The sequence below is a fragment of the Crocodylus siamensis genome, chromosome 4 (assembly GCF_052110815.1).
Source record: "Crocodylus siamensis isolate JL-2025a chromosome 4, ASM5211081v1, whole genome shotgun sequence".
Lineage (NCBI taxonomy): Eukaryota > Metazoa > Chordata > Crocodylia > Crocodylidae > Crocodylus > Crocodylus siamensis.
In genome coordinates this window covers 197,347,985-197,373,831 of record NC_143398.1, presented here as the reverse complement: position 1 = coordinate 197,373,831, position 25,847 = coordinate 197,347,985, and the positions used below count along the sequence as shown (strand labels likewise).

General features: G+C 43.7%; 1 protein-coding gene across 2 annotated transcripts in view; it reads right to left on the bottom strand.

The window, feature by feature from the left end:
• The window catches only part of PDE1A (phosphodiesterase 1A), a 300,886-nt gene that overhangs the window by 20,025 nt on the left and 255,014 nt on the right, over positions 1–25,847 (bottom strand). Inside the window, exons 15-17 of one of the 2 annotated variants that reach the window (XM_090045293.1) lie at positions 20,282–20,545; positions 17,262–17,549; positions 12,395–12,679 (exon numbers count right to left, since the gene is read on the bottom strand). In XM_090045293.1, coding sequence (XP_089901419.1) covers positions 12,395–12,679; positions 17,262–17,549; positions 20,282–20,545 — 837 coding nt within the window. Of the gene's footprint in view, positions 1–9,683; positions 12,680–17,261; positions 17,550–20,281; positions 20,546–25,847 lie in introns of those variants that run through there. The other variant, XM_090045294.1, reaches the window with a different exon arrangement.

Sequence of the window (25,847 nt, the reverse complement as noted above, 5' to 3'; positions counted from 1 at the left end):
TGTCTTCCTGGAGTTTGTGACCATTAGACCTTGTCTTCCCTTGGGGTGCCCTGGTCAACAGACGTTCTTCCAGTTCCTGGTGTACACCCCTAATATATTTATAGGCCACCACCAAGTCTCCCCTGACTCTCTGCTTTTCCAGGCTGAAAAGTCCCATGTCTCTTAGCCTTTCCTCATAAAACTTGTTCTCTTGTCCTAAGATCATGTGTCTAGCTCTCCTCTGGACCCTCCCAAGCTTCTCCACATCCTTCCTAAAGTGCGGAGCCCAGAACTGGATACAGTACTCCAGCTGTTGCCTCACCAAGGCCAAGTACAGCAGGAGGATGGCTTCCTGGGTCTTGTTTGAGATGTAGTGATAGATACAAGCCAAGGTTTTGTTTGATTTGCTGGCTGCAGCATCGCATTGGTGGCTCATGTTCATCTTGTGGTCAGGCATGACCCCCAAGTCTGCTTTGGTCATGGTGCTAGTGAATGTAGCACTGTCAAGCCTATAAGTATGATGTGGACCCTTTTGCCCCTAAGGTGGAGCACCTTGCATTTCTTAGTGTTAAATGCCATCAGGTATTGATCTGCCCACCTTGCAAGCCTGTCCAGCTTGGCCTGAATCACCAACCTATCTTCTAGTCTGACCACACTTCCCTATAGTTTGGTGTCATCAGTGAATTTAGCCAGTTGGCTTCTGATACCTGAATCCAGATCATTTATAAATATGTCTAAAAGTACTAGTCCAAGTACGGAGCCCTGGGGGACAGCACAGTTGACATGGTTCCCTCGACTATCACTCTCTGGGTCCGACCTTAGAGCCAGTTCCTGAGCCATTGGACCATGAGGTTGTCGAGGCTGCAGTTCCCCAGGTTAACCATGAGGACTTCATGGGAGACAAAATCAAAGGCTTTCTTGAAGTCCAAGTAGATGATATCAACTTCTTCTCCTTTGTCCAGGTGATGCGTCACCTGATCATAGAAGGAAATGAGGTTGGTGAGGCAAGACCTACCCATAACAAAGCCATGTTGGCTATCCTTCAGAATCTTGCACTCCATTAGCCTACTGTTAATGGTTTCTTTGAGGATTTTTTCCAAAATCTTTCCAGGGATTGAGATCAAGCTGATTGGCCTGCAGTTCCCTGGATCTTCCTTCCTCCCTTTCTTGAAGATGGACATCACATTGGCCTTCTTCCAATTCTCAGGAACCTCATCCAAGTGCCATGAGTTCTCAAATATCCTTGCCAATGGCTGCATTATGATGTTTGCCAGTTCTTTTAGAACTCTTGGGTGCATTCCGTCTGGGCCAGCTGATTTGTGAGTGTCCAGCCTCTCAAGGTGTCCCCTCACAAGATCTTCACCAATGATCTATTTGCCCATGCCCTGGCAATCCTGCATCTTGTTAGGCAAGGTGATCTCCTGGGGCTGGTGGAATACTGACGCAAAGTAATCATTGAGGAATCATGAGATTTTTCTTGGGTGTCAGTTGTCAGCTGCCCAATTTGGTTTAGCAAGGGTCCAATGTTGCTCGTTTTTCTTTTGACTACCCACATATCTGAAGAAGGACTGTTTGTTATCCTTGATTCCCATAGCCAATTTGAGTTCAGTTTCAGCCTTGGCTTTCCTAGTTTGCACCCTACAGGTGTGAGCCAGCACTGAATAACCCACTTTGGTGATGTTCCCTGACATCCAACCCTTGTAGGCTTCTCTTTTCAGATACAGGAGGTCCATGAGTCCCCTATTTAGCCACAGGGGCATCCCAGCCCTTTTACTACCTTTCCTATAGACTGGGATGGATTTCCCTTGTGCTTCAAGGATCACGTCCTTAAGGAGCAGCCACTCATTGTGGATTCCCCTCTCCGTTAGATTCTGGTTTCTCAAGGCCTCAGCAACCAGCCTCCTGAGCTTATGAAAGTTGGCTTTCCTAAAATCAAGGATTTCTGCATTGTTGACTAATTATGGATAGAGAAAGTGGCCAACTCATGATCACTGTCTCCCAGCTTCCTTTTGATTCTCACTTACTGGATCATCCCCTTGGCCAGGAGCGCCTTACCTCTTGTTGACCCATAGACTTCTTGAGACAAGTAGAGTTGGCCAGTGCAGGTGAGAAAGCAATATGCCTGATCAGATTTGGCAGAGTTTTCCTCCCATCAGTTTTGGCAGAGATGTCAGGGTAGTTGAAGTCACCCATGACAACCATGCACTGAGAACGTGCAGCCCCTGCCAGTTCTCTTGTGAACGGGTGGTCAAGATCTTTCTCTTGGTTAAGAGGTCTGTAGATTCCTGCCAACATATCCCCTTTGCCACGTTTCCCCGCAATTTGACCCAGGGGGTCTCAAGTTGCTCTTCTTGGGTGCCAAACTCCACTTGTAGGGAAGTGTACTGCTCCTTCACATAGAGCGCTACACCCCCACCCTTTCTAGAAGCACGGTCCCTCCTGTACAAGTTATAGCCATCCATACCTGTGGTCCAGTCATAGGTGGAGTCCCACCACGTCTCCATTATTCCTATGATATCATATTGATTTTTATTTAACAGGAGGGCCAGGTCCTCCTGTTTGTTCCTAGGCTCCTGGAATTTGTGTACAGGCAAGCAAGCCTACCATCAGAGGTCCTAGCACTCCTAGAAGACTCCCATCCCTCAGCTGAAGTAGGAATGAGGTTTTTGGGGAATTCACTTGTGTCCCCTGTGCTGCATGATTTACTGATTCCATGGTTGTTGCTTAGTTGGCTTGCCACTGGTGGTTGTTTGCCCATCCCCGGTGAGCTTAAAGCCCTGTTGAGAAGGTCAGCCATTCTGGCCAAGAAAAGCGTCTTCCCCATTGGAGTGCAGTGGAGGGTGTCCCTTCCCAACAGATAGATGCCTCCACCTCTTAAGTGTGGCCCGTAGTCAAAGAAGTTGAAACCTTTGTGATGGCACTAGCACTGCAGTCTTCTATTGACTTCATCTGTTAGTCTCTCCCTCCTGTGCCCATGACCCATAACCAGGAGGATTGAGGAAAAAACTGCCTGTGCCCCACTCCCTTGAGTCCTACCCCTAGTGCCCTGTAGCCACTCATAGCCTGGCTGGGATTGCTCCAAGCCATGTCATTTGTGCCGACATGGATAAGGAGCATGGGGTAGTGATGGAGAGCTGGACAAGTTTCAGGATCCTCTCAGCTACATCCTGGATATGGGCCCATGAGAGACAGAAGACATCATGAGCCAAGGGTTTGGGGCAGCAGATTGGTCTCTCTCTTGCCCTCAAGAGGGATGCATCTATGATGATCACTCTGTGTTTCTTTCTTGGGGTGGTTGCAAGTTGCCTTTCTTCCTCTAGTTCTGGAACTGGCAGTTCAGCAGGCTGTACTGGTGCTGTGAGGGGTTCAAATATCTGTTGTGATGTTCCAGGGGGATGGTGACCCTAGTGCAGGGTGCCTTGGGGCCGGAGACAACATTCACACTAGTGACCCCCGGCTGGACTTCATGGGAGCTCCTCTTGTGCGCCCTCATCCTGCTAATCTTTTTTGTGCCTCCCTCCTCATTCTTTTGGCAAAGAGCCTAGTGGTAAGCATAGATCTCCTCTTCACCATCCCTGATGGCATGCAGCCTCTGCACCATAGCCTGGAGCCCCCCTAACTGGTACTTCAGGGAGTCTAGTGTGGAGCACACCCCACAAGGGGAGGTGTCCTTGCTCCTGATCCTAGACACCTGCATAAGTGCCAGGCAGTCCCCACAGCTGAGAGCCAGGGGCTCCATCTGTGTGGAGGCTGGAGCTATAGGTTCTGTCTGGGTAGAGGTCTCAGTGGTACCAGAGGTGGGGGCTCCAGTCATGGGCGGGGAGATCTTGGGGTGCGGCATGTCAACACCATTGCACAGGTAGCAGCCTGGGTTACTACTGTGTTGACCCTTCTCTTTAGGCTTGCCACCTAGAGCCTCATACCCCTTCTGCTCACACTCCTGCACAAACTCCCATGCGAACTCATGCACTGGGCCCAGAGCATGTCTGTCTGCATGGCTCCGGTTGCATGGCTCTCTAGGGGCTGGCCCAAGCATGATCCATGGGGGTGAATGACCATCCTTGGCTCCAATCAGCCGCTCCACTGGCTACTGCCCACCCTCCATGGGCCCAACTTATCTCCCAGCTCATGCTGGGGTCGGGCCAGGGGGTCTGCTGGTGGCAGAGCTCACGGGGTCATGACAGGCTTTTACCCATGCAAGTTATTTCTTGGTTATATAAAATAAGTCTACATAGGCAGACAAGGTTCTTTGGGTAAATCCAATATCTTTTATTAGACCAAGCTATTGAGTTGGTCTAATAAAAGATATCAGATTTACCCAAAGAACCTTGTCTGCCTATGTCCTTAGACAAACATGGCTACAACCTACACCGCTGGAATAAGTGTATATGTATTCTTTTTGTCACCACCTTTTGTCCATATAGGAAATACAATAAATCCCTAAGTTTTAGTCATTAGGTGAAATGGAAAAAAATGTATTACAGAGTGGATGGAAAGATAGAAAGACAGGTTCCAGATGTATTTTGATTTTACTGCTGACACACTTTACTTGACTTCCCTGTTACCTTTAACATGAAGCTTGCTCCTTTTCTCAACAATTTGTTTGCATAACTTTACCAGATACTTTATTTTTATTTAGCACACTTTCTTAGTTTTTCATTAAGCCACCCTTTTCTTCCAAAGATAAAACATTTTTAAGGACAAGCAAATAGAAATTATCATGATGTTAAGGCATGCTGTATAATCACATATTTTTACACAAAGGTCAACAAAACAATCGTGTCTTAATTTCTTTTTGGTATACTCTTAGATTCTCTTTGTCACACAAACATTGTCTTCTTCTGAAACTTTTTTCATCCTATTTTAAGTCAATATGACACAACATGGACTGTAATTAACATTGACCTCCTGTATTCAGTTCTGCCATGATTTTCATCAGCAAGTTCTCAAATATTATAGTACCGGTATCACAAAACATGACTACAGCTGTTTGGGAAACAGAAATTTTATCTTTGGAACAATGTGGATATTTGGACATTTTTAGTCTGAATTAGTAGAAAAATCAAAATATCCAAACTTTCTGCAAAACTAAAAGTTCCCAAAAAAACCCCATTCGGAAGTATCAGAACAAAAAGCAGCTTTTATATTGTTGATCAACCTTTTCAAAATGTTCAAATAAAAATATTTTAAGCTGTATTTTGACTTTAAAATGATATAGTAAATAAACCTATCAAATTTAAAACAAAAACATTGATGGTTTCAAAATATTATTTTGAACCAAATCTTAGAAAAATCAAAATGTTTTGATGAAATTGACATTTTACAGAAGGAAGTAAAGATTCTAATGAAACCATATTACCCAGTGAGAAAATTTTTCACCAGGAACAAAAAACAGTTCTCAACATGATATGCATGATTTGGATGACCATATGTCCCAGTTTAGCTGCAACAGTCCCAGATTTTGGATGCTGGTCCTAGCTGGCCAGTGAAAATTAAAACAAGCATTCCAGGCACAGGCATGGGGTGGAGAGGTGGAGCAGCATAAGCTGTGCAATAGAAAGCACCTAGCAGATAGAAAAATTGCCCTAAAATAGGTTAGCTTGATTAGTGGACTGTCCATTAAAAAGAGGAGATGATTGTTAACACCCGTGAAATAAAGAACAAAGGGTCATTAATGGGCCACTGAATAGTAGTACCAGGGCTGCTCCACATTGCCTCACCCCCGCCTCTGTCTGCGGCCCAATTCAGTGTGCATCAGCCCAAGGTGGCAGACCCAATTTGGCACATGGGGCCTAATCTGGTGAATGAGAGTCTGAGGTTTGGATGGCAGGCCCAATCTGGAACATGTGGGGCTGTAGCTATGTGCTGTCCACATGCTGGATTACGCCCAGAGACAGATCCCATGTACTGAAACTGGCCCGCTAACTAACCCTGCACCAGTCATCCAGCCCACAGCCCAGGAATGTTGAACACCACTGCTACAAGCTGTTCTCTAGTTATAAGGTGCGGAAATTATTTTGAATTAATTGTGGTTGTGAGCTGCAAATGTAAAGTACTTTATCCATAAAGATGAGATTTCTCCTTGGTATTGGATGTTCCAAATTAATTTACTCTAAATTTCACTGCATGAAGTAACAACATTACACATGCTACAGGGGATTTAAACAGGCTGCCAGAATGAAACATTCTTTGTTTTAACTCTGAATGGGCAGGGCACTGTGTTTGTAAAGTGTCTACAACAAATGAGCCATTAAATCAGTTTGTGCCTCTAGGCACCATAGTAACATATGTAACGGCAACCTAAATCTGTAGCCAGACCACTACAAACAAGGACCAAACAGGCAATTATTTATATTATTGTTGGGCCCCCACAATTATATAACTAGCTTCATCTGATCTCAGTAAAATGCTTTACATTTTCCATATCACAGTAGATATTGCAGAGAACTAAATGCAGGAATTCTTTATATATGACAATAGATTGCTACTTTGTAAATCTACAAGACAAAAATTAGCATACTATCCAACCATTATGCCCAAGTCATTACTTACATTATTGCCCTGCTGTGGTTTATTAGAATAACAAATTATTGTGAAAAAAGCAATGTTGGCCTAAACAAATAACAGTCTTTAAATAATATACTCAGACTGATTTACTGTAAGGATTTGCATAACTGCCTTTAACAAAGGAAGAGTCCAATATCCCTTTTTGCTCAGAAAAACTAGAAACTCTCCATTTCCCCATGGCCTTTATTTGTGCTTAGAAGGCAGCAGGTGAGATTAAATTCAATATAGACCAATGAAGTATGGTAGCTGCAGCTAGCTACTTACTAGAACTTGAATATATTTCTGTTCCGCAAGATAATAAAAAATACATTCAAATGTAAAATTTTTTTTAACACAAAATCTAAGTGCCTGTTCATGTTCTTATTCTATTGTATTACTGTATAATCTTGGAGTTCAGAAAGTGATAAAATGACTCAATGTGGACATTTACCAGTGCACAAAAGTCTGAGAGCAGAGAATTTGTTTTATATTCTCCATAAAATGTTGCTTAGATCAGTAGCTCTGCCTAAAAATGGATAAACTATCTCATTTGTAAATTGTAAAATCTCCAGAGTGAATGGAAGTGAGGTCACTTCTATATATTACCAGTACTGTGCAATTAATGGGTTAATTGTGCAATTTCCTGGAGAACAGCTACACCTTCAAAGTAGATATAGTGCCATAAAAAGTTCCGACCAGCTATAAAGTTAGACCTCAAAAAATGTACTGGCTTCACAGCTAGTTTAATTGGCATGTGTAGTAGAGTCTCCCCTCAGCTGATGGGTCTCCCAGATGCAAGGGTGCACCAGGCCCACCAGGGCTGGGGGTCGCACAACTGAGAGGGCTCCCAGTGACGGGAACTTGCTTCTTCCTGGTGGAGGAGCCTGGCATTGGGCCCCCCCTGCACCTTTAATAAGGTGTGAGGCGTTCTGTTGCACAATCCCACAATCATGCTTCCTGCCATACATGTGGTAGGGCAGGAAGTGTGATTATATAGATCATTCATTAGATCCCATTGCTCCTTTACTTCCATATGTAGAGGACCCCATATTTGGGAACTCAGAATAACTATAACATAATTATAAATAGTTTAACAACTTTTCTAGCATCAGCCTTCCTGGCAATAAGCAATGCTCATTGCTCCCCTTGCTGCTAAAGAAAGACAGTTTAGAGTTGAAAGCTGTCTAGCATATCCCCCCCAGCTTCCTTTTCATGTAGTTTCTAAGGTCATATTGTAACAATTCAGTTTTTACAGTGATGAATTCTCAGTGTTTGCAGTGAATCCACTGTAATGTGCCAGAGATTCCTGTAAAAGCAAGACTGGCCTTTGATGTTTGCTGTGGCCCTGCATTTACTTGTGAAGGCTCAGACATATCAAGGTTAGACAAGTTAGAGAAGATGGTAATAGCTGTTACACTGCACCATGACTCAAGCTTTGGAAATGACGTTGACTTTAAAAGGTGGTATGACTGCTGCTGTCATTTTATTTCTGTGACTGGCTTTATTTTTATTTTTACATTTACTTTATTTCCATGATTGGCATCTCCATCTCTGGCTTTCTTTTTTAATACCTAGTTTCATAATCAGATTCCGATATTGCTGCTGATCATGTTGTTCAGTAGTGCAAGATCTAGGCATAGCTTATGTATTAACAGGGGCTTGTAGTCTGGGATCTTGGTGTACTTTGTTCACCTTTCCATGGTTAAATCAGGAATTGCCTTTGTGATTCTCTAACCCTTTTCATTATTTCTCAGAGGTCTTTTTTGAGTATTTTTCTCTTCAAAAGGAGGGAAAATTAATAACTGCTCTTTGTCTATTGGAGCCCTCTATGTCCACTTTTTTCAGCCCCTCCCAGTACAATCCTTTTTAGACCAGTTTCACTTTTGGAGAATGAATAATTAAAATAGGAAGAAAAAACAAAAGTAGACAATTCTGGTTAGGTATTATCGATTTTGTAAGCTGTAGTCTTGATGTGTTAAATGCCCTCGTATCCTACAGTGGATTTCCTACCTTGCTGGGTTAAAATCTTTCAATAATGTTAACTAGGCTGTGTGAAGTGTCCAGTATTCACTTCAGATTTATATTCGGCCAATTCGGGGGACAGTAATTCGATCTGGTGATTTGAATCACTGTCCCAAATTGATTCAACCGAATCTGATTTGGAGATTCAGCCACAGCCAAATTGATCCCCACTGCCCCACACTGTGTGGGGGGGGGCTCTGCCATGAGCTCCCTGAAAGCCCCCCCACTCTCCCAGACCCACTATCCCCGGTTGCCCCACCCCACCCAGTCCCAGCGTTGGCTCTTTAAAAAAAACAAACAAACCCCAACTCACTGGCACCAGGGATGACTACTCTGCAGTTGCTCGGGGATGTAGGGGGGCAGTTAGGAAGGCCAAGGCAGAGTTGGAATTAGGACTAGCTTCTCAGATTAAGGACAATAAGAAGTCCTTTTTTAAATACATAGGGGGCAAAAAGAAGGTCCTGGGTAATGTGGGCCCCTTGCAGGACACATTGGGAAATTTGGTCGTCACACCAGACAACAAAGCTAAGATGTTTAACGATTTCTTTGCCTCTGTCTTCCTAAGTAGGGACCAGAAGAGCCCCAGGGGAGGCACACCTGGGCCAAAGATTAGCGAGGAACTAGTTAGGGAGCTTCTGGAGGGGCTGGACGTATTCAAGTCAGCTGGCCCGGACGATCTCCACCCTAGAGTCCTAAAGGAATTGGCCGAGGTCATTGCAGGACCCCTGGCACGGCTTTATGAGCACTCGTGGTGCTCTGGTGTGGTGCTGGAGGACTGGAAGAGGGCCAACGTGGTTCCCATCTTCAAAAAGGGGAGGAAGGAGGACCCAGGAAACTATAGGCCAGTTAGTCTTACTTCGATCCTAGGCAAGCTGTTTGAGAAAATTATTCTGGCACACATCCAGAAGGGGCCAGCAGGGGACTGCATGCTTAGGGGCAACCAACACGGGTTCATCAGTGGCAGGTCCTGTCAGACCAACCTGGTGGCCTTCTATGATCAGATCACCAGATCATTAGATGCAGGGGTAGCAGGGGACATAGTCTTCCTGGACTTCTGGAAGGCATTCGACACTGTCTCTCACCCCGTTCTCATTAAGAAACTGGGAGACTGTGGTGTCGATGCCCACACAGTCAAATGGGTCGCCAGCTGGCTGGAGGGCCGCACCCAGAGGATGGTAGTGGATGGGTCCTTCTCAACTTGGAAGGACGTGGGCAGTGGGGTTCTGCAGGGCTTGGTCCTCGAGCCCGCACTGTTCAACATCTTCATCAGTGATTTGGATGAGGGGGTAAAAAGCCCTGTTCAAATTCATTCTCCCTGATGCCACTTGAACCAGGAAAAGAGTGCCCACTGGGAGTGATGCCTCCTGGGATGCTGGAGGACTATTCTCAACTAACCTCGTGGAACAGTCTGACATGATTGTGACAAAAGCTCCCTAACACTAGCTGAAGATAATTCTCACCTAAAGAGGACTACCACTGAGGTAAGCACAAGGTATTTGGCTCATCTTTCCCTGCTTTAACATGCAGACTTTCCCATTTCAGGAGCCCTTAACACATGTGAAAGGTAACGTGTAACAACACTCTAAGGTACTCAACTTTCAATTTGCTGGATGCATTTACATGTGCATTAAGTTTAGTATCTCTAATATGAGGTACTAACTAAATTCACAGTAATCAGCACTACTGCACAGTAACACCAGCACATGGACTTTTCATGATGCTTAATGCAGAGTAGACTAATTGTACTGTGCATTAGCATGGCTTTTGCTCTGGTGCAGTAATACATATCCCCTTCGCCACGTTTTAGAATTAGTCTGCTCTGCGTTAAGCATCTCATGTAGATACAACCACTAAAGCTCAATGTGGCATGCAATGTATGGCAAAAACCCAGAATGAGAGAGACAAGTAATTATTCATTCAGCAACTTGAAGTGCTGTGGATTTCATTCTTTTAGCATAAATTTCTTGTTATAGAACCTCAGCTTTATGAACCATTATTTCTGATTAAAATAATTTTCAATCCTAAAAAATGAGCTCCCCCTCCCCACCACAATGAGCGAGACTCTGCCAAATGAGCAATATTCAAGAAATATGCTAAGCCATATGCATATTTCTAGGTCACTGATTCTCAACTAGGGTGCTACAGCACCATGGGCTGCTTCCAGATCCTTTCAAGGATGCCAGATAATGTTTATACTGCTGGGTGCACAAACATGATTCACAAGATAAACCCACAGATTTCAACTAGGAATCTATAGTGTCAAAACACTGCCCTGTTCTGGTCTTTCTGAGTTCTTTGCAGCAGACTAGTTGATCTACTATTTTTCTGTTCAAAACTACCCAGTAAAGGCTAAGTCCCGGCATGTTCCAAGGGGTGCCTTGAGTCTATCTAGGGGTGCCTCATGTTTAAAAAGTTTGAGACTGACCGTTCTAGGAACTACTCTTAATATTTTAATTAGAAATGGAAGAAGTGAATGCCTCATGGCCTCAAAGTACAAAACCCACGTGGAAATTAGGTGGAAACACTAGTGTAACCAAGTCTCCTTAGTTTCCTTCAGTGGCAGAAGACTAAAGCCCAGATACTTATTCTGATGCCATCCCTGGTCAGATAATCACCCTCGATGCAATGGGGCCACTCAATCAATACTCCACGCTACAAACGTGGAAAAGGGTGGTAAAGCCTAGTGATCAATGGAAGAGCACTCTCTTGTCTCCCTGACCTCACACGTACACACACACACTGGCTACAGTAATGGTTGGACACATGGGGAAGTAAACTGCTTTAGGAAATAGAGAAGAATAACGGGTCAGTATGATATAAGGATGAACTGTAGTTCCAAGAGGCCCAGGTTAGTGCAGCCACACGCAGCCACAGCCATACCTAGTGTAAGGCCTTGAATGTTTGAATGTGCATGCCGGTGTGTGTGTGTTTGTGTGTGTGTGTGCGCACAGTGATGTGAAGGACCCTCAAGCATGTCGAAAAGTCTGAGGTAATACTTGCTTTTTATTACTTTGTTTCAAACCTTATTCTAAGCTCAAATTCAGAATAATTTGTTAGTTAAAAATGGAATAGGACACAGTGAGTTCCTCTGAATTCATCAAGGGCACTCATATCATGTGGACATTTTGAGCCTGTTGTTGTTTGAATCCTAAAATTGTAGACCACAGCTCATTTCAATAAAGCCTTTTATATTTAACCATATTATGCAGTTATGGTTCTTTCTTGATTACTCTTTCCTTTCTCAACTCATGTTCAGAATATCACCTTCCTTACTAATGTCAATTTTTTCTGTGTTTCAGTTATCAAATTATATCTTCTTAATATGTTTGAAATTAATGATGGAAATAAGATTTCTTTTAGTGACAAATGATTGGGTTCTTAAAGTTCTGATTATGCTAAGTGCCTGAAATATGTGAGAGGCACTGTAAGCGAAGAAGCATGATTACCTATTCAAAAAGAAATGGTAAGTGGTTTCTACAGAGACATTTATTTCATTTCCGAGTAAAAATTTCTACAGCTGGCAATATATATCTTTTTAAATTATTCAGAATGTATACTAGTTTGGCTTCTGTGTTTTGGTATTTTAGGCTAAATAATTTCTTACTAAATATCAAAGAATTATTATTGGAAGGATTATATTTATTCATATCATGTGTTTTTTATTTGATGACACTTCAGTTTCTACACGTGCTTGAAGAAGGGGCATTTCTACACTATCGGCTCAAAACAGGAACTTATTTGAGTGTTTCATGGCTGCCAGAGGTTAACACGGATGTGACAGATATGGCTGCAGCTCCACTCTGGACAACTTCATTAGACTGAGATGTGTTTTGTGATGCAATGTTACCATTTAATGGGTCTGTGGGCTGTGTTTCTTGCTGTGCCTTGGTGAGATCTTTCTGGTTTGGATCAGAGTTAATGAATTTCTCCAAGCTGGATTCACTAGGAGAAGAGTCGAAAGTGATTACTTGTAGGACGATGGTTCTAGGAGTAGAGGGTCTTGGTACAGCTGTGCCATCACATCCCTGACTACTCTCATTTTGTGTCCTTGCTGCTTCTTCCTGTAATTGTGCATCTGTGGACTTTCTGCTTTGGTCTTTTTGCTGTTCACCAACATTTCTCACAAGTTCTTCTACAAAAAGGGAACAAAATATGTAAATTAGATATTAAATATATGCCATAACAGATTTGATTTAAAAAGCGTGGCTCTGTGTTAGAGTTGGAGTAGGAAACATTGTGTCCATGTACTATGGCTGGGAACTCTTGTATCATTTTTAGAGTTAGTACATGTGCACTAGTTTGTTAAAATGGGGTTGGATTCTGGTCACAGTTATGCAAGTGCAACTGAATGTGTGGTGGCTGGCTGTGAAGCCTCATATCTCAACTCCAGATGGAATCTGTGCTTCCATCTGCAGCTGAAGTATGAGGCTTTCAGAGAACAACATCACATACATAGAAATAACAGTAACAGGGAGGGTCTGCTCTCGAGTGCAATCCACATTTAGCAATGATAACTAAGCAATCAGCACAAATCTGTATAACTCCCATGGCAGATAGGCTGGGAAAAGGGGATATCAGAAGTAAGAAGTGCTGTAGAAGCTCAGAAGGAAAAGGAATGATCATTTAAAGGAAAAAGGAAAAGAAGGAAGAGCACAAAACCGCTGGCACAAAAGTGAGCTTAGGAAGAGAGAATTTTAGGAGTGTTAGTACAGTACTACTCCTGTTGCTGATATAACAGTAATAGGGCAGTGGGGGAAAAAAACTTAGGATAATAAATGCCTCAGGGACAAAAAAGAAAGGAAAAGAAAAGGGGTCAAGAAAGGCATACCTCAACTGTGAAGAGAACTACAGAAAAACATTAGGAAGATGGCACAGACCTGAAAAGTGGGGAGTTCAGAAGGACAGAACTGAGCAGGAGACAGAGCTTGGTAAGAGAAGCTGAAGGATGGAAAGAGCAGGTGATGGAGATTTGTGAAGGATGACACAGAGCACACACTTTGGAAAGTATGTGGGGAACCTGATAAGTTTAGCTCTACACTCACAATCTACATGAAGGGCCAAATGGCAAATGTTGTCTGCTTCCTACTTTCAACTTTGGAATACCTCTGTATTCTTGTATTTCCAAGAAACACGTAAATAGTGGAATGGACTGACTGCCCAGGGAAGTTGCGAACTGTATATTGCTAGAAGTGTTCAAGAAGACATTGGACAGCCACTGGTTGGGGATGATCTAGGTGTAGTTATGCCTAGCTTTTACTATGGGTATTTCTCACGCTCCTGGGCTTTGCTGGTTGCCCTGCCACGTGCCAAGGTGTATCCTTTCTGCCACATGTGTCAAGGTGTTTTCAAAGTTTCCTCAGACAGACTGGGTGTTGACTACAGAAAAGGCTTAGAACTTGCCAATGCTCCTGCTGGGACCAATGCCAGAGGTTCGTGGCTAGAGGGTCTTGCCCCTGTGCTCAAGGTCAGACTGACTGCCATACTTGGGGTAAGAAAAGATTTCTACCCCATGGTCAGATTGGTATGGACTATGGAGTTTTCCTTCCCTCTACCTGGGATCTGTTGAGCATATATTGACAACATTTCATAGAAGCAACATGTTGGCTGCCATGGTTTCCCTGCTTTACCTATGACAGATTAGGGTATTAGGTCTGTTGTGTCAGGTTTAACAGTAATTTTAGGTAGAGTTTAGATTATGGATTGTATAGGATGGTTTGGATAGGGATGATTCTGCCTCAGGCAGGGAGTTGGACTAAATGATCTTTGGAGTTTTCTTCCAGTCCTACTTGTCTATGACTGAATGATTCTAAAATTCACAACCTCTAAAATCCATAAGTCCACAAACTCCCTGATTTTTTATGTGAATTCTTAAAATGCACATAATTGTATGGTGCTCACCATTATTAAAAGAAGAAATCAGCCAGAACTATTGTCCCTGATCTGCTAGCATGATATTAGCACTTAACTGGAACAAACTTTGGTTCTGTAATTGACAAAACCTAAAGCCTGACTAAAGCTGATCATGTATTATTATGGAAAGGTAGACAGGTATCTGCAGCACACTTTGTAATCACATCTCTTTCATGACCAGTATTTAAGGGTTCCATATCACAGCTCTTCTGAATCCTCAGGGCAGGTACTTTTGGACCACAAATCAATCTGTGATTTGGAGACAGTAAAAAATGTTCCCTCCAAATCTGAGACAATTTTGCTACCTTTTACATGGACAATTGAAAAATAGCCATTTTATTTCTTCTCTGTTAGTTCTTAGAGTGATTTTTCGGATGCTAGAGCTCAACAAATACTTCAAATTCAATTTCAGATTTGGTTTCCTGTCCAGACTGTTTACAAAATATTAGAGAGACTTCCTTCTGGATCATGAGTCTCAAGGGGCCTTCTGATCCCTGCCAGGCTACTGTTTCTTCCAGAGACTAACACACAGCTGCTGATCTGAACTAGCTAGGTTAAAAGGTATTTAGAAATGTAGCTGTAGTTTGAAAGCAATTTGATGCAATTCTACCAAGTAACGCTAATTACAGCAGCTGCTGTCCAGGTTATAATCTGTTTACCTAAGTATCCTGTCCCAAAGACTCTGATTTACATACCATGCTTGCCTGTGAATAAATGCTTCCATACGGCAGAGCTACAAGGGTTTTTCATTGACATTATAAAAAACCCAAGGAAATACCAAGAAAAAAATCTAATCTAATCAAAATATAGTTAAGATACATAAATAAACTGAGGCGTAAACTTTAAGGGAATGTGTGGTAATCAAAATACAAGATGGAAAGAAGGAAATTTCAAATTAAGGTGATACTGATAAAAATCAGATGTTGGAAAGTATGTTCAACCAGGGTAATTCAAACAGTTCGATGCTGCCTTTGTTGTGCTTCCAGAGAATGAACAGAAACTTGATATATGTCTCCCTCCATAATATAATGTTGGGACAAAGTTAAAGTTAAGTGCTTTTTAAAAAATGGATGTCAATACTTTCCAGTTTTTTAATGTTTAGTGTATAATTTTAATATAGTATTCCAATTCTTTTTAAAAAGTTGTTTCTTTTTTACATTTCCAATACTTAAAAAGTCACACTTTTAATAACTAAATAATCTTACCTCAAAATGAACCTTTTCTTTTTTGGAAAAAAATTGAGAGCAGTGCAACCTTCATATTCCTGAGATGATATTTCAGGATACTTCAGAATAAAGGCTTAGTTTGCTATGCTGTAACAGGTAGCTATGATATTCATATTCAGAGGTGTAATTAGCCCGTATTGTGCCCTGGGTATGGTGGCACACAATACAAGAGCACTGGCCAGAGGGTCACAGGTGCAGGGAGGGGAGAGGAGTTGTCACCTTTTTTGCTGCCAATATATACTGAACAGCCATTTAAACAGATTTTCAGTAGCAAAGAAAGGAGGTAGCATTTTCCCCCCACAGCAGCAAGTCTCCAGCTGTGGCTCCTGCACCATGCACTCCCACTGCTGATCTACTCTCACTCCTGCCAGAGCTGGAGTTGCTGTTTTTGCACAAAAGGTTCAGGTGCACAGGGAAGGCTGAGAGGGGGGAACAAGGGATGGGAGGGTGAGGCACCACTCCAGCTCCATCCCAGCACCCTACTTAGGCAGAACCTGAAGCTCATGCCCCACTCACCCACTCATTGTTACACAACTGCCAAACAATCTCACATGTCTGACTGACTCAATTTATAGAACCAAATATTTAAAATATTAATATTTGTTTCCTTTAGAAACTGATTAATTCTCTCAATCTTGAGATGATAGAGGAAAAATAAATATTTCATTTGAACAATGCTGAAGGCCTGTTCTTATTATAGTGGACTCTTGTTTTAGGACTGACTTCTGAAAGCTTGCTATGAACTTTTTTCCAACTACTCAGTTGGTCTAATAAAAGCTATCACATCTAACCAAAGAACCTTTCCAGCCTGAGGTCAGTTATTTATTTATCTAGGCATTTATACCAGGCTTATCATACACATGTCTGAGTGCCTGGGTCATAGGACACCCTTCTTATGAAGTAGGAGAGTTACTATCCTACTGTGGTTGTGCCTCTCTGCTCTTAGGGCTGACCCACAATGTAGAAGTTAACCAGTTTGAAACACCTAAGACTGTTTTCTATGCCAGACTGCACTGACTAAATATCACAACTAAATTTATTTAGGTGCACTGGCCAAATATCAGCAGAACATCATATGTTTAGTTACACTGGTGCAACTTTGTCCATAGACCATCCGTAAAAGAAGTTTATATAAATGAAAACATTATTTCCTATTCTAAGTATGCAAAAAAAAAAAAAATCTGTGGAAATCTCAGAAATGTGGATTGGAAATGGTAGAGAAATGTTGACATTTTTATGGTGAATATTCTGTGCCTACTCAACCTGACATCCTTCTCATCTCTACAGTCAAAAAATGTTATTATACAATGATTTCTCTTCTACAGTACTATCACCCCTTAGCGAAATTTTAACTCAGTTTACACAGTAACAGGTCCTGGTCTCGCTCCTATCAACACTACTGGTAAACTATCACAAGCTTCAGTGACAGCTGGACCAGGGTGAGAGCATAATTTTTTTGTCAATCCTTCCTAAGCCTGTGTGTGTTTTTCACCTTTAGAGAAATCCATATTCATGGCTCCACTGGGGTTTCTGCTACAGTTATTGCTTAATCTATCTTGAGATCTGAGCAGTGATTACCGTTCCACAGTGATAAAATTTCCATGTCACTCTTAGTCAAAGCTGCCTGAAAAAAAGAGAAGTTATCTGTCTGTTCTGGAAAAGTGTCAGCAGGGCAACCCAAGGGACTGGTTAGTGCACCGGATTCACGTTGAGGATCATCATGTATGTACTGCTCTATGATGATATCATCACTCTCATTAGGATGCAAATTCCTCGTCCTCGGTATCATGTCTCTCATCTCTTGTATATCTGACTCTATGTCCTGACCCACTTTGCTCCATGCAGCTTCATTCCCTATAAAATCCTCTGCAAAAGAGGAATAGAAAGAGATAAATAAAACTAGATCCTAAACAGATACATTTTCTTAACTATGTATGGATTATGCTATATGCTAATAAGAAAACATGAACTGTGGCTACCCATAGCAATTAAAAATATCCTTCTTTTTTATGTAGGAGCTATATGTTTATAGTGAAGGATTAATAAAGAAACATAATCAAAGTTATTTTCTGCCTAATACTAACACCCTGTTATCTCATCTGATCACACTGGTTTAACAGATAAATTAGCCCTAAACGATGCTGGAGTTTGGAAGGGAGCTTTTTGTCTAAAATTTAACTGGGGCAACTTTCAGGTGGTATTGGTAGGGTAACAGAAGTAGAGCTGACATTTCAGTTCTGTAATAGTCTCTGGTTCTGCTCACTCAGCAGCTGGAAGCCTTCACCACAGTGGCTCTGCTGAGAGCCTATACTAGCAAGACGCTGACCTAGTCACCCTGTGGCACAGTTTTTAGGAGAGTAAAGCTCTGCCCCTTTAAAAGCACCTACTACCATGGGCAGCCAGAACCAGAGCTCAGAAACACTGCATCCACCTGGCTCTAGCCTGATCACTTCCAGCACAGATTGGCAAAGGGTGTCTGCCATGTAAACATGCACCCTGCTTCTCTCATCACCCTGTAGCAGCCAGAAGCCAGCTGCTTCTCTCCCTGGAAAGCTGGATCAAAATCCCTCGCATTTTCCTTGGGGAAATGCAACTAGGTGGTTGGCAAAGAATATATTGACAGCCATCATTGTGGAGGTATATATACCAAGTGTGACACACTGGCATGGTGGAGGACTTGTTAGACCCTTGGTTGTTCCTAGATAATGGCAAAGCAGTTTTTCTCCATTTGTTCCTGATGGAAAAGCTTTAACTTTTCTTATTGACTGTGTCTCTCATTGAAGTAATCTAGTCTTTGGAGACCTCAAATCAAGGCTACAGAAATGCATTCTCTGTGGAGAGCACACAAAGCTGGAGCTAATACAGATAAAATGTAACCAGTCATTTATGACACAATGCTATAGGTAGAATCCATTACTGTTGTTCTCTGCCATGAAACACTGGCTTCCAGAGCCTTAAACTTGCCAGGATCCTTACTTTTGTGGACTACTTTGGCCATTAGGTAGGGAGAAGGATAATTGTGGCTGTTATTGTAAGGGCATGAGGCATAACCAGTTCAGGATATATATCAGGCCTACTAAAACACTTAAAAACCCCTTTTTCCTGCCTTGTAAGAGATCAGTGTTATTCAGTGGGCTGTTTGTTTCTTTGCAATGGAAACTACTTCTCTGATTGGGATGGTTCAGACATTATTCAAATATTTTTTCTGGGCATATGGCTGCGCATGCTACCCATAAAGGAGTGTAGGAGAGAGAGAAAAAAAAGAAAAAGAGAAGGGAGCACCTACTTAATGCACTGTCTTCTTCTATTCATGTCAGTGTCTATCAGGTGGCGTCCCCTGCCAGAAGGCTACTGGGTGTGAAGGCTCAGCTGTAAGATCTGTCTTGGCAAAGTCTATACTTTTCTCCTTTCAGTACGTGGGCTTTAAACCACAGCCATTTTTATTTCTGGGCTCTTTCTAATATAAAAAATTACATCACAATCTCCCTAAAATTACTAAAATTAACAGGATCATTCCTAGTACTTCAAATATGCTGTAGCTTTTTCAAAATAATTTTATTTCATGTGCAGTATGATCACCAGTCACAAGAAGAAAACAGTGATCTGTAGCCAAGACATTGACTGTGCAGTTGCTACTGTACAACTAAATGACTGTGCAGTAATCCAAGTTATTGTACAGTAGCACCAATGAACATCTTCTTTTGTGATGCTGCTGCTCAGTAGCCTACTATTACTGTGCTGTAGTGTCATGTCATGGTTGTTGCCACACAACACTACCATGCAGTAGTGCATCTGTCTACTGCACAGTCAGTGTCTCATGTAGATGTGGCCTGTGTGTCTGAAACAATGCAGTCATTTTGGCCTTCAACAGCTGCCTCAGACATCTTCATTAGTGCAGGGAGTTTCTTTTTCTTCCCATTTTCTGGGAGTTTACTCTTTCCTCCATGAAGTCTTACATGCAGCCACCTTCTTTCTGGTTCAGCAAGCCTGAGATTGGAAATCAAGCCCTGATTTCTTGCATGTCAGTGTAGGATGGGATTATTAGTCTTGCCTTCACGGTTGTAAATTTGACTGGAAAGGCATCCATAATATTGATCACTTAACCATTCATTTTTAATTTAACCATGTTTTTTTGGATAGATATGGCTACCTCTCAGACAGGTTGTTTTAAAAATAAAATATTAAAACACCCCATCCTATTTCTAATGATCGTTTATAATGCCTTCTCAGAATTTTCCAGTTCAATAAGGCTGACAGTGTCTTGCCTTATTGCTGATCACAGCTAAAAAAACCTTGAACCCTTTCCTTAGTTGAAATTATCTCATCCAAAAGGTGACTTTCATTTTCTCATCATCGTCATCGTTCAGTAAGTAGAAACACAGACCTCCCTTCATCACTGTAGAGGCATCAAAGGCTCTGTAAGTAGCACAGACTCTTTTGCATCCTACACTAAGCCACTGAAGCAAAACAATAAGATAATATGAGCTCCCTTCAGAAGTTAGACTCCTCTAGCTAGAAATCAATTTGCACCTATCCATAAACATAAATTTGTCTCTGGATTTATTAGAGTTCGACCCAGGTGGAAATGTAAGGATTACCATATGACTCTGTTGTTTCCATAATATCATTGTCTTGTGGCTGTAGGAGCTCTGATGGGTCTGCATTATAAACTAAAATGTTGACTTCCATTGGCTCAGCTACATTACTATCAGAAGACTGTGGTACAGAACTAGCTGGAACACTTGCTGGTGGAGTTGAGACAGGATAGGGTTTAACAGATTGTGAAGAACTTTCTCTACAGCTTGGTACTGCCTCCTGTACTTCTGCTCTTCTACTATCTTGGATTGCAGATCTTTCTTTTCCTGAAATGTGAAGGTGAATAAGAGAGAAAGTATACCTTCAACCACCATCATCTATTATAGGTCTTGTAAGATATTACTAACTAAAATTACCACACCACTAGAGAATCTACTAACAAGTGTACAGAAGAAAAAATAGAAAGTCAAAGTACTCCAAGTACATCTAGATACGGCCTATATTACAGCCACTTAAAGATATTTAAAATCTTATACTGTAAAACTCCAGGAGATCAAATTGTTGCAGAATCTAATTGTTCCTTCATTATCAATTGCAGCAGATAAATTAAATCAATTTACTTAATGCAACCACAGTGGCACTGAAGCAATTTAAAACTAACAGTTTACTAAATTAGAGAAACAGAAGAGTCTATTTCCAGTGCAGGTGTGACTATTTTAGGGATTATAATGATTAGTACTTTCCAAGTACAGACTCCATTTTGATTGTATTACTTTTCTGCCTTCTTTGCTACCTTTTTACCTCTATTTTTGGATCAAAATTTCAAGGGCTGTGTCATAACATGGTCTTTAGACATTGATGCTCTTCTATCTTAACAGAAATAAAAAAAAAAGAAAGTGGCTAGACAAAGAAAATAAGTTCTCAGGCAGGTAACTGAGAAATGGCTCATGTAGGTGGGCTGTTGAAAACATGAAAAGGCAGTCTCTTACTAGCCATCTTAGAAGGATGAAGAAGAAACAAGAAGCCAAAAACAGGGGTGTGAAGGAGGAGAGACAAGACTATCCTGAACAGTCAAGACGACTCTGACTTCAGTTCAAACAGTATTCCAGGAATCAAGGGGAAATTGAAGCAGGAGAGGGCACTTAAGTGGAACTCTTATGTCTCTTATTGTGCCCATTTTGCAAAATCTTTGAGCTTTGTGGTTCAGCTACCATGTCTTTCTATAGAATGAAGAATAGTAAATCAGAGTGTCTGTGAGGTTGGAGCTCTGGGAAATGCTGTACTTAAGCCATTTGAATGTCCTGGGAAATAAGCTGATGCTGGGGGTCCCAGGCTGTTGGACCTTGAGATGCCCAGGAAGTATGCTACAGAAACAGAGTGAGTGATTCAGAGAGCAATATATAGTGCTGGAACCTACATTAAGCAAGAGAAGTTGGTTGTGGGCCTATCTTGTGGGATTCAAAACCCTGTAACCTTGGTGAGTGCTCAGAAGGGACAGTGTGACTAGACTTAAAACTACAGCACCTATGATATACCCTGCCCATCTTGACCATTGGCAATGGACAGTAAATTTTATTTTTTTCTCTATAATACAGTAGAGAGTTGATTATCTAGAACAATCAATTAACCAGAAGGCTTTGTATTAACAAAACAGCATGAAGTTGGGTTTTGCTCGTTGGTGAGACACCTGTGCATTATTTACTTACTAGTGCTTTGAGATTTTAAAACATTGCACAGTATCATACATTTATTTCTTGTTGGTTTTAATATTTGCTGGAGAGTACATTAAAGTATAGTTTTCAGCACTTCATACTGTGGTGTTTGATTATCTAAAAATTATCCAGAATTATCATGACACTATGCCAGATAATTCAAGGCCTACTGTATTTCTATCATTAGGGACTTCCTGAAACTGCATTCACAGATTTTGTGGGGATGAAAGTGGGCAATGTCAGCGAAATCCGTGAAATCTGCAGGGGGGAGCAAACTTACTGAAATTAAAATACTGGCTTCCCAGAGGGAGCCAGCAGTGCTTACAATGCTCTGGCCCAGCTCCGCAGCCTGCCAGAAAGGGAAGGTGGGGTGCAGAGGGTCTGCTCACACATAAAGGCCAGCCCAAGACAGCTGCTGCCCCTGTGCCTTGCTGCTGATTGGCTGAGCAGGCTGCCTGTCATGTAGCCCTGCTCCGCTCCACCAGTCAGCAGCAAGGGGTGGGTCTTTATGACAGACAGCCCTCACAATCAGTCAGTGCTGATGGGCAGGGCTGGATGATGGACAGCCTTTGCAGCCAATCAGCAGCGAGGGGCAGAGCTACTGGGGCCCTTTGGCCAATCAAAAGCATGAGGGGCCCTTGCTGTGATCAGCCCAAGAAAATGGTGGTGGGTCCCACAATTCCCCCACTAAATCAGCTAGCCACCTCCTTGAGTTAGGTAGATCCCTACCTATAATCCATATCTTAACCTTTTGTGAATATGTGTGTGGGTGTATGTATGCATGCACACATACTCACATCTGCACAAATACACATACAGCCTTCTCCTCACTTCCAGTTTCTGAAACAAAGTTTATCACAGTATATGACATCATACCATAAATTCTATTGTAATGTTTGTAATCTGTGGCACTTTTGAGGCCAAAACACATCATGTTTGAGATTCCTTCAGACAACCTCAAAGAACCAACTGTTTCATTGACAGACAAAATTTTTTTTAAAGAAGGTTCAATCAAAATGTGTGCTGAATGGCTGCCTCATGCTGTTAATGAAAACATTTAACATCTAGGGCTTAATCCTATTTCTAGTTTTCTTTTGGAGTTGAGCCTTTAAGTGGCAGTCCCTTAAAAAGATTAGGACATCCAGAGTGTTGTAGAGCAGTGGTCTCCAAACTTTTTTGATCGCGCACCCCTATCAGTAAAAATTTTTTGCGCACACCCCCCCAATATATATATATTTCTATAAATATAAATATAAATAGAAGTTCTAATATTTTCTTCCCACACCCCAATAGATCATCTTGTGCACCCCCTGGGGTGCACACACCCCACTTTGGAGACCACTGTTGCAGAGAACGGAAAACATATTTTAAAGGAACATACTAAGGAAATGGCTAAATAATTCACTTTCAGACTGGATATATATCTACATAAGTTCATGGGTACATAATTATGCATACAGAATAATATATTTTTCCAAACTAATAATAATGATCTAGAAATTATAACTTTGGATCATAGTATCATAGGAAAATAGGCCTGGAAGGGACCTTATGGGTGCCTCCTGATGAGCAGGGATGTGCATTTCCCTAGGGACAAGGAGCAGTGGTACATCTTGTGCTGCTGCTACTTATCCCTGGTGAAAGCCCATGCCACACACACTCTGGCATGAGGCGGGTTACTCCAGGTGGGGTAGGGGAGGCTGCAGCCAGCAACTGTGCTGGCCCCAGCAGCCTTATCTTGGGTTCTGGGGGCCTCCAGAAGCTGCAGCCACCTGGGCAGCGGCTGGAGTATGGCTTCAACCAGCAGTCCCCCACTTTGGCAGTGTGCACTGCAACCAATAGCGCCGCCTCATTTTTGGCATGTTTTTTTTTTTTTACACCAGAATTGCCCAGGGTCACCTCCCCCCTCCCCCGCACTGCAAAGTAACACAGCAGGGAACACCTGCATGTGTGGTGTGTCACGCCACAGACGGGTCTGTGGTGCCACATGCCTCACATCCATGCTCATCTGGATGCAGCTCATGGGCGCGTCCAGACAAGCGCGCACATCCCTGTTGCCCCGCCTCAAACCCCTTTGAGGTGGGGCAACAGGCATGTGCTGGAACAAAAAAAAGTTCCCTGCGCTACAAGTTTGCAGTGCGGGAAGAAAATCAGACCCCTAGATATCCAGGGATCTAAAAAGGCACACTGCAATGGAGCGGAGCAAGGCATGGTTCAATTCCATGCCCGGAGCCAGTCCTCCAAAAGAGACACTCTGGTTTTGGCCAGAGTGTCTCTTCGGTGTTCCTACTGCCCCCAGTGCTGCCCAAGGTAAGTTGGTGGGGGGGTTTCATGGGTGTCAGGGGGGTGAGGGTTGGCAGGGGGATGTGGGGGGAGTTTGGAGAGTGAGGGGGGGGATGTCCCTGGGGCTGCGGGGAGGGGGGGGTGAGGACCTGGCCCAGATCCCTGAGGCTCGCTTGTTCGGCTTTGCACAGGAGTGGGTTGTATGGCTCTGGGAGGTGCACATAGGAGCCACGCCACCCTGAGCCCTGTGACCCGCTTCCATGTAAGGTCGAACTAGCGAGCCACATGGGGCTGGGCCAGGTCCTCACTCCCCGACACCCCACAAACACAGGAGGCAAAGGTGGGAGCCAGCTGGGCCCTTCCTATAGCTCCAGGACCTGGCCCGGCATGTGAGGACCGCGCGGAGCTGAGCCAGGTCCTGTTGGCTCTGGGGCTGCTCATGCTGACTGGCAGCCAGGTAGCACAAGCAGTCCCAAGGCCAGCAGGACCTGGCTTGGCTCCGCACGGTCCCCATGCACCAAGCCGGGCCAGGGAACACAAGCTGCCTGGGGCTGGCAGGATGCAGTTCAGCTTCACATGGTCCCCACGCAGCAGGCTGGGCTGGGAAGCACGAGCTGCATGGTCTCCAGGTGTCTCATATTCCCCAACCTGGCCTGGTGCACAGGGACCATGTGGAGATGAGCCAGGTCCTGCCAGCCTCAGGGCTGCTCATGCTGCCTGGCTTCCAGGAGGCATGAGCAGCCCCAGGGCCAGCAGGACCTGGTTCAGCTCTGCGTAGTCCCTGCACACCAGGCCAGGTCCTGCAGCTATAGGAAGGGCTCAACTGTGGCAGGATGGGGCGTGGCACATGGGAACCGCAGGCTGCGCTGGTTCCTGTCAGCATGGGCCAGGCCCCAGGGCCAGCTCCCACCTTTGCCCCCTGTGCTTGCGGGGGGGGGCCGGGTGAGGACCTGGCCCAGCCCCATGTGGCTCACTAGTCCACCTTGCACCGGAGGGGGTCACAGGGCTCCAAGAGGTGTGACTCCTGTGCACACCTCCTAGAGCCATGTGATCTGCTCTGGTGCAACTCAGACTAGCAAGCCTCAGGGATCTGGTCCCAGCCCAGCTGAGCTGCAGAGGGGCCCCAGGACCTAGCAGGGCCTGGCATGTGGTCCCCGCATGCTGCACTGGGTCCTTTTACCATGGGCCCAGGACCCGGCTGGACCTGGCATATGGTCCCTGCATGTCGCATTGGGTCCTGCTGCCACAAGACCAGCCTGGCTGGGCGGCAAAAGCAGCCCCAAGGCCGGCAGAACCAGGCTGGGCTCAGCACATGGTCCCCCTACTGCTGCTGTTAAAGGGTACTTATGGGCCCTCGGTAGGGGGGCTGGGGCCCTGTGGGGGATAGGGGCTATGGTCCTCAAGGGGGGAGCTGGGACCCCGGGTGGGGGGGGCATTTCATATGCTGAGGGGCCTGCATCCTGTGGGGGCCAGGAGACCCACCCCTCCTGAGCAGCCCCACACAAGGTCCCCCACACCCACAGTGCCCCCAGCAATTGCCCCACTCCTACCCACAGACCAACTCATATCCCTCCATATCCATCCAACCACCTTCCCCCACACCCCTTATCACCCCCTTTCTACAAACATCACA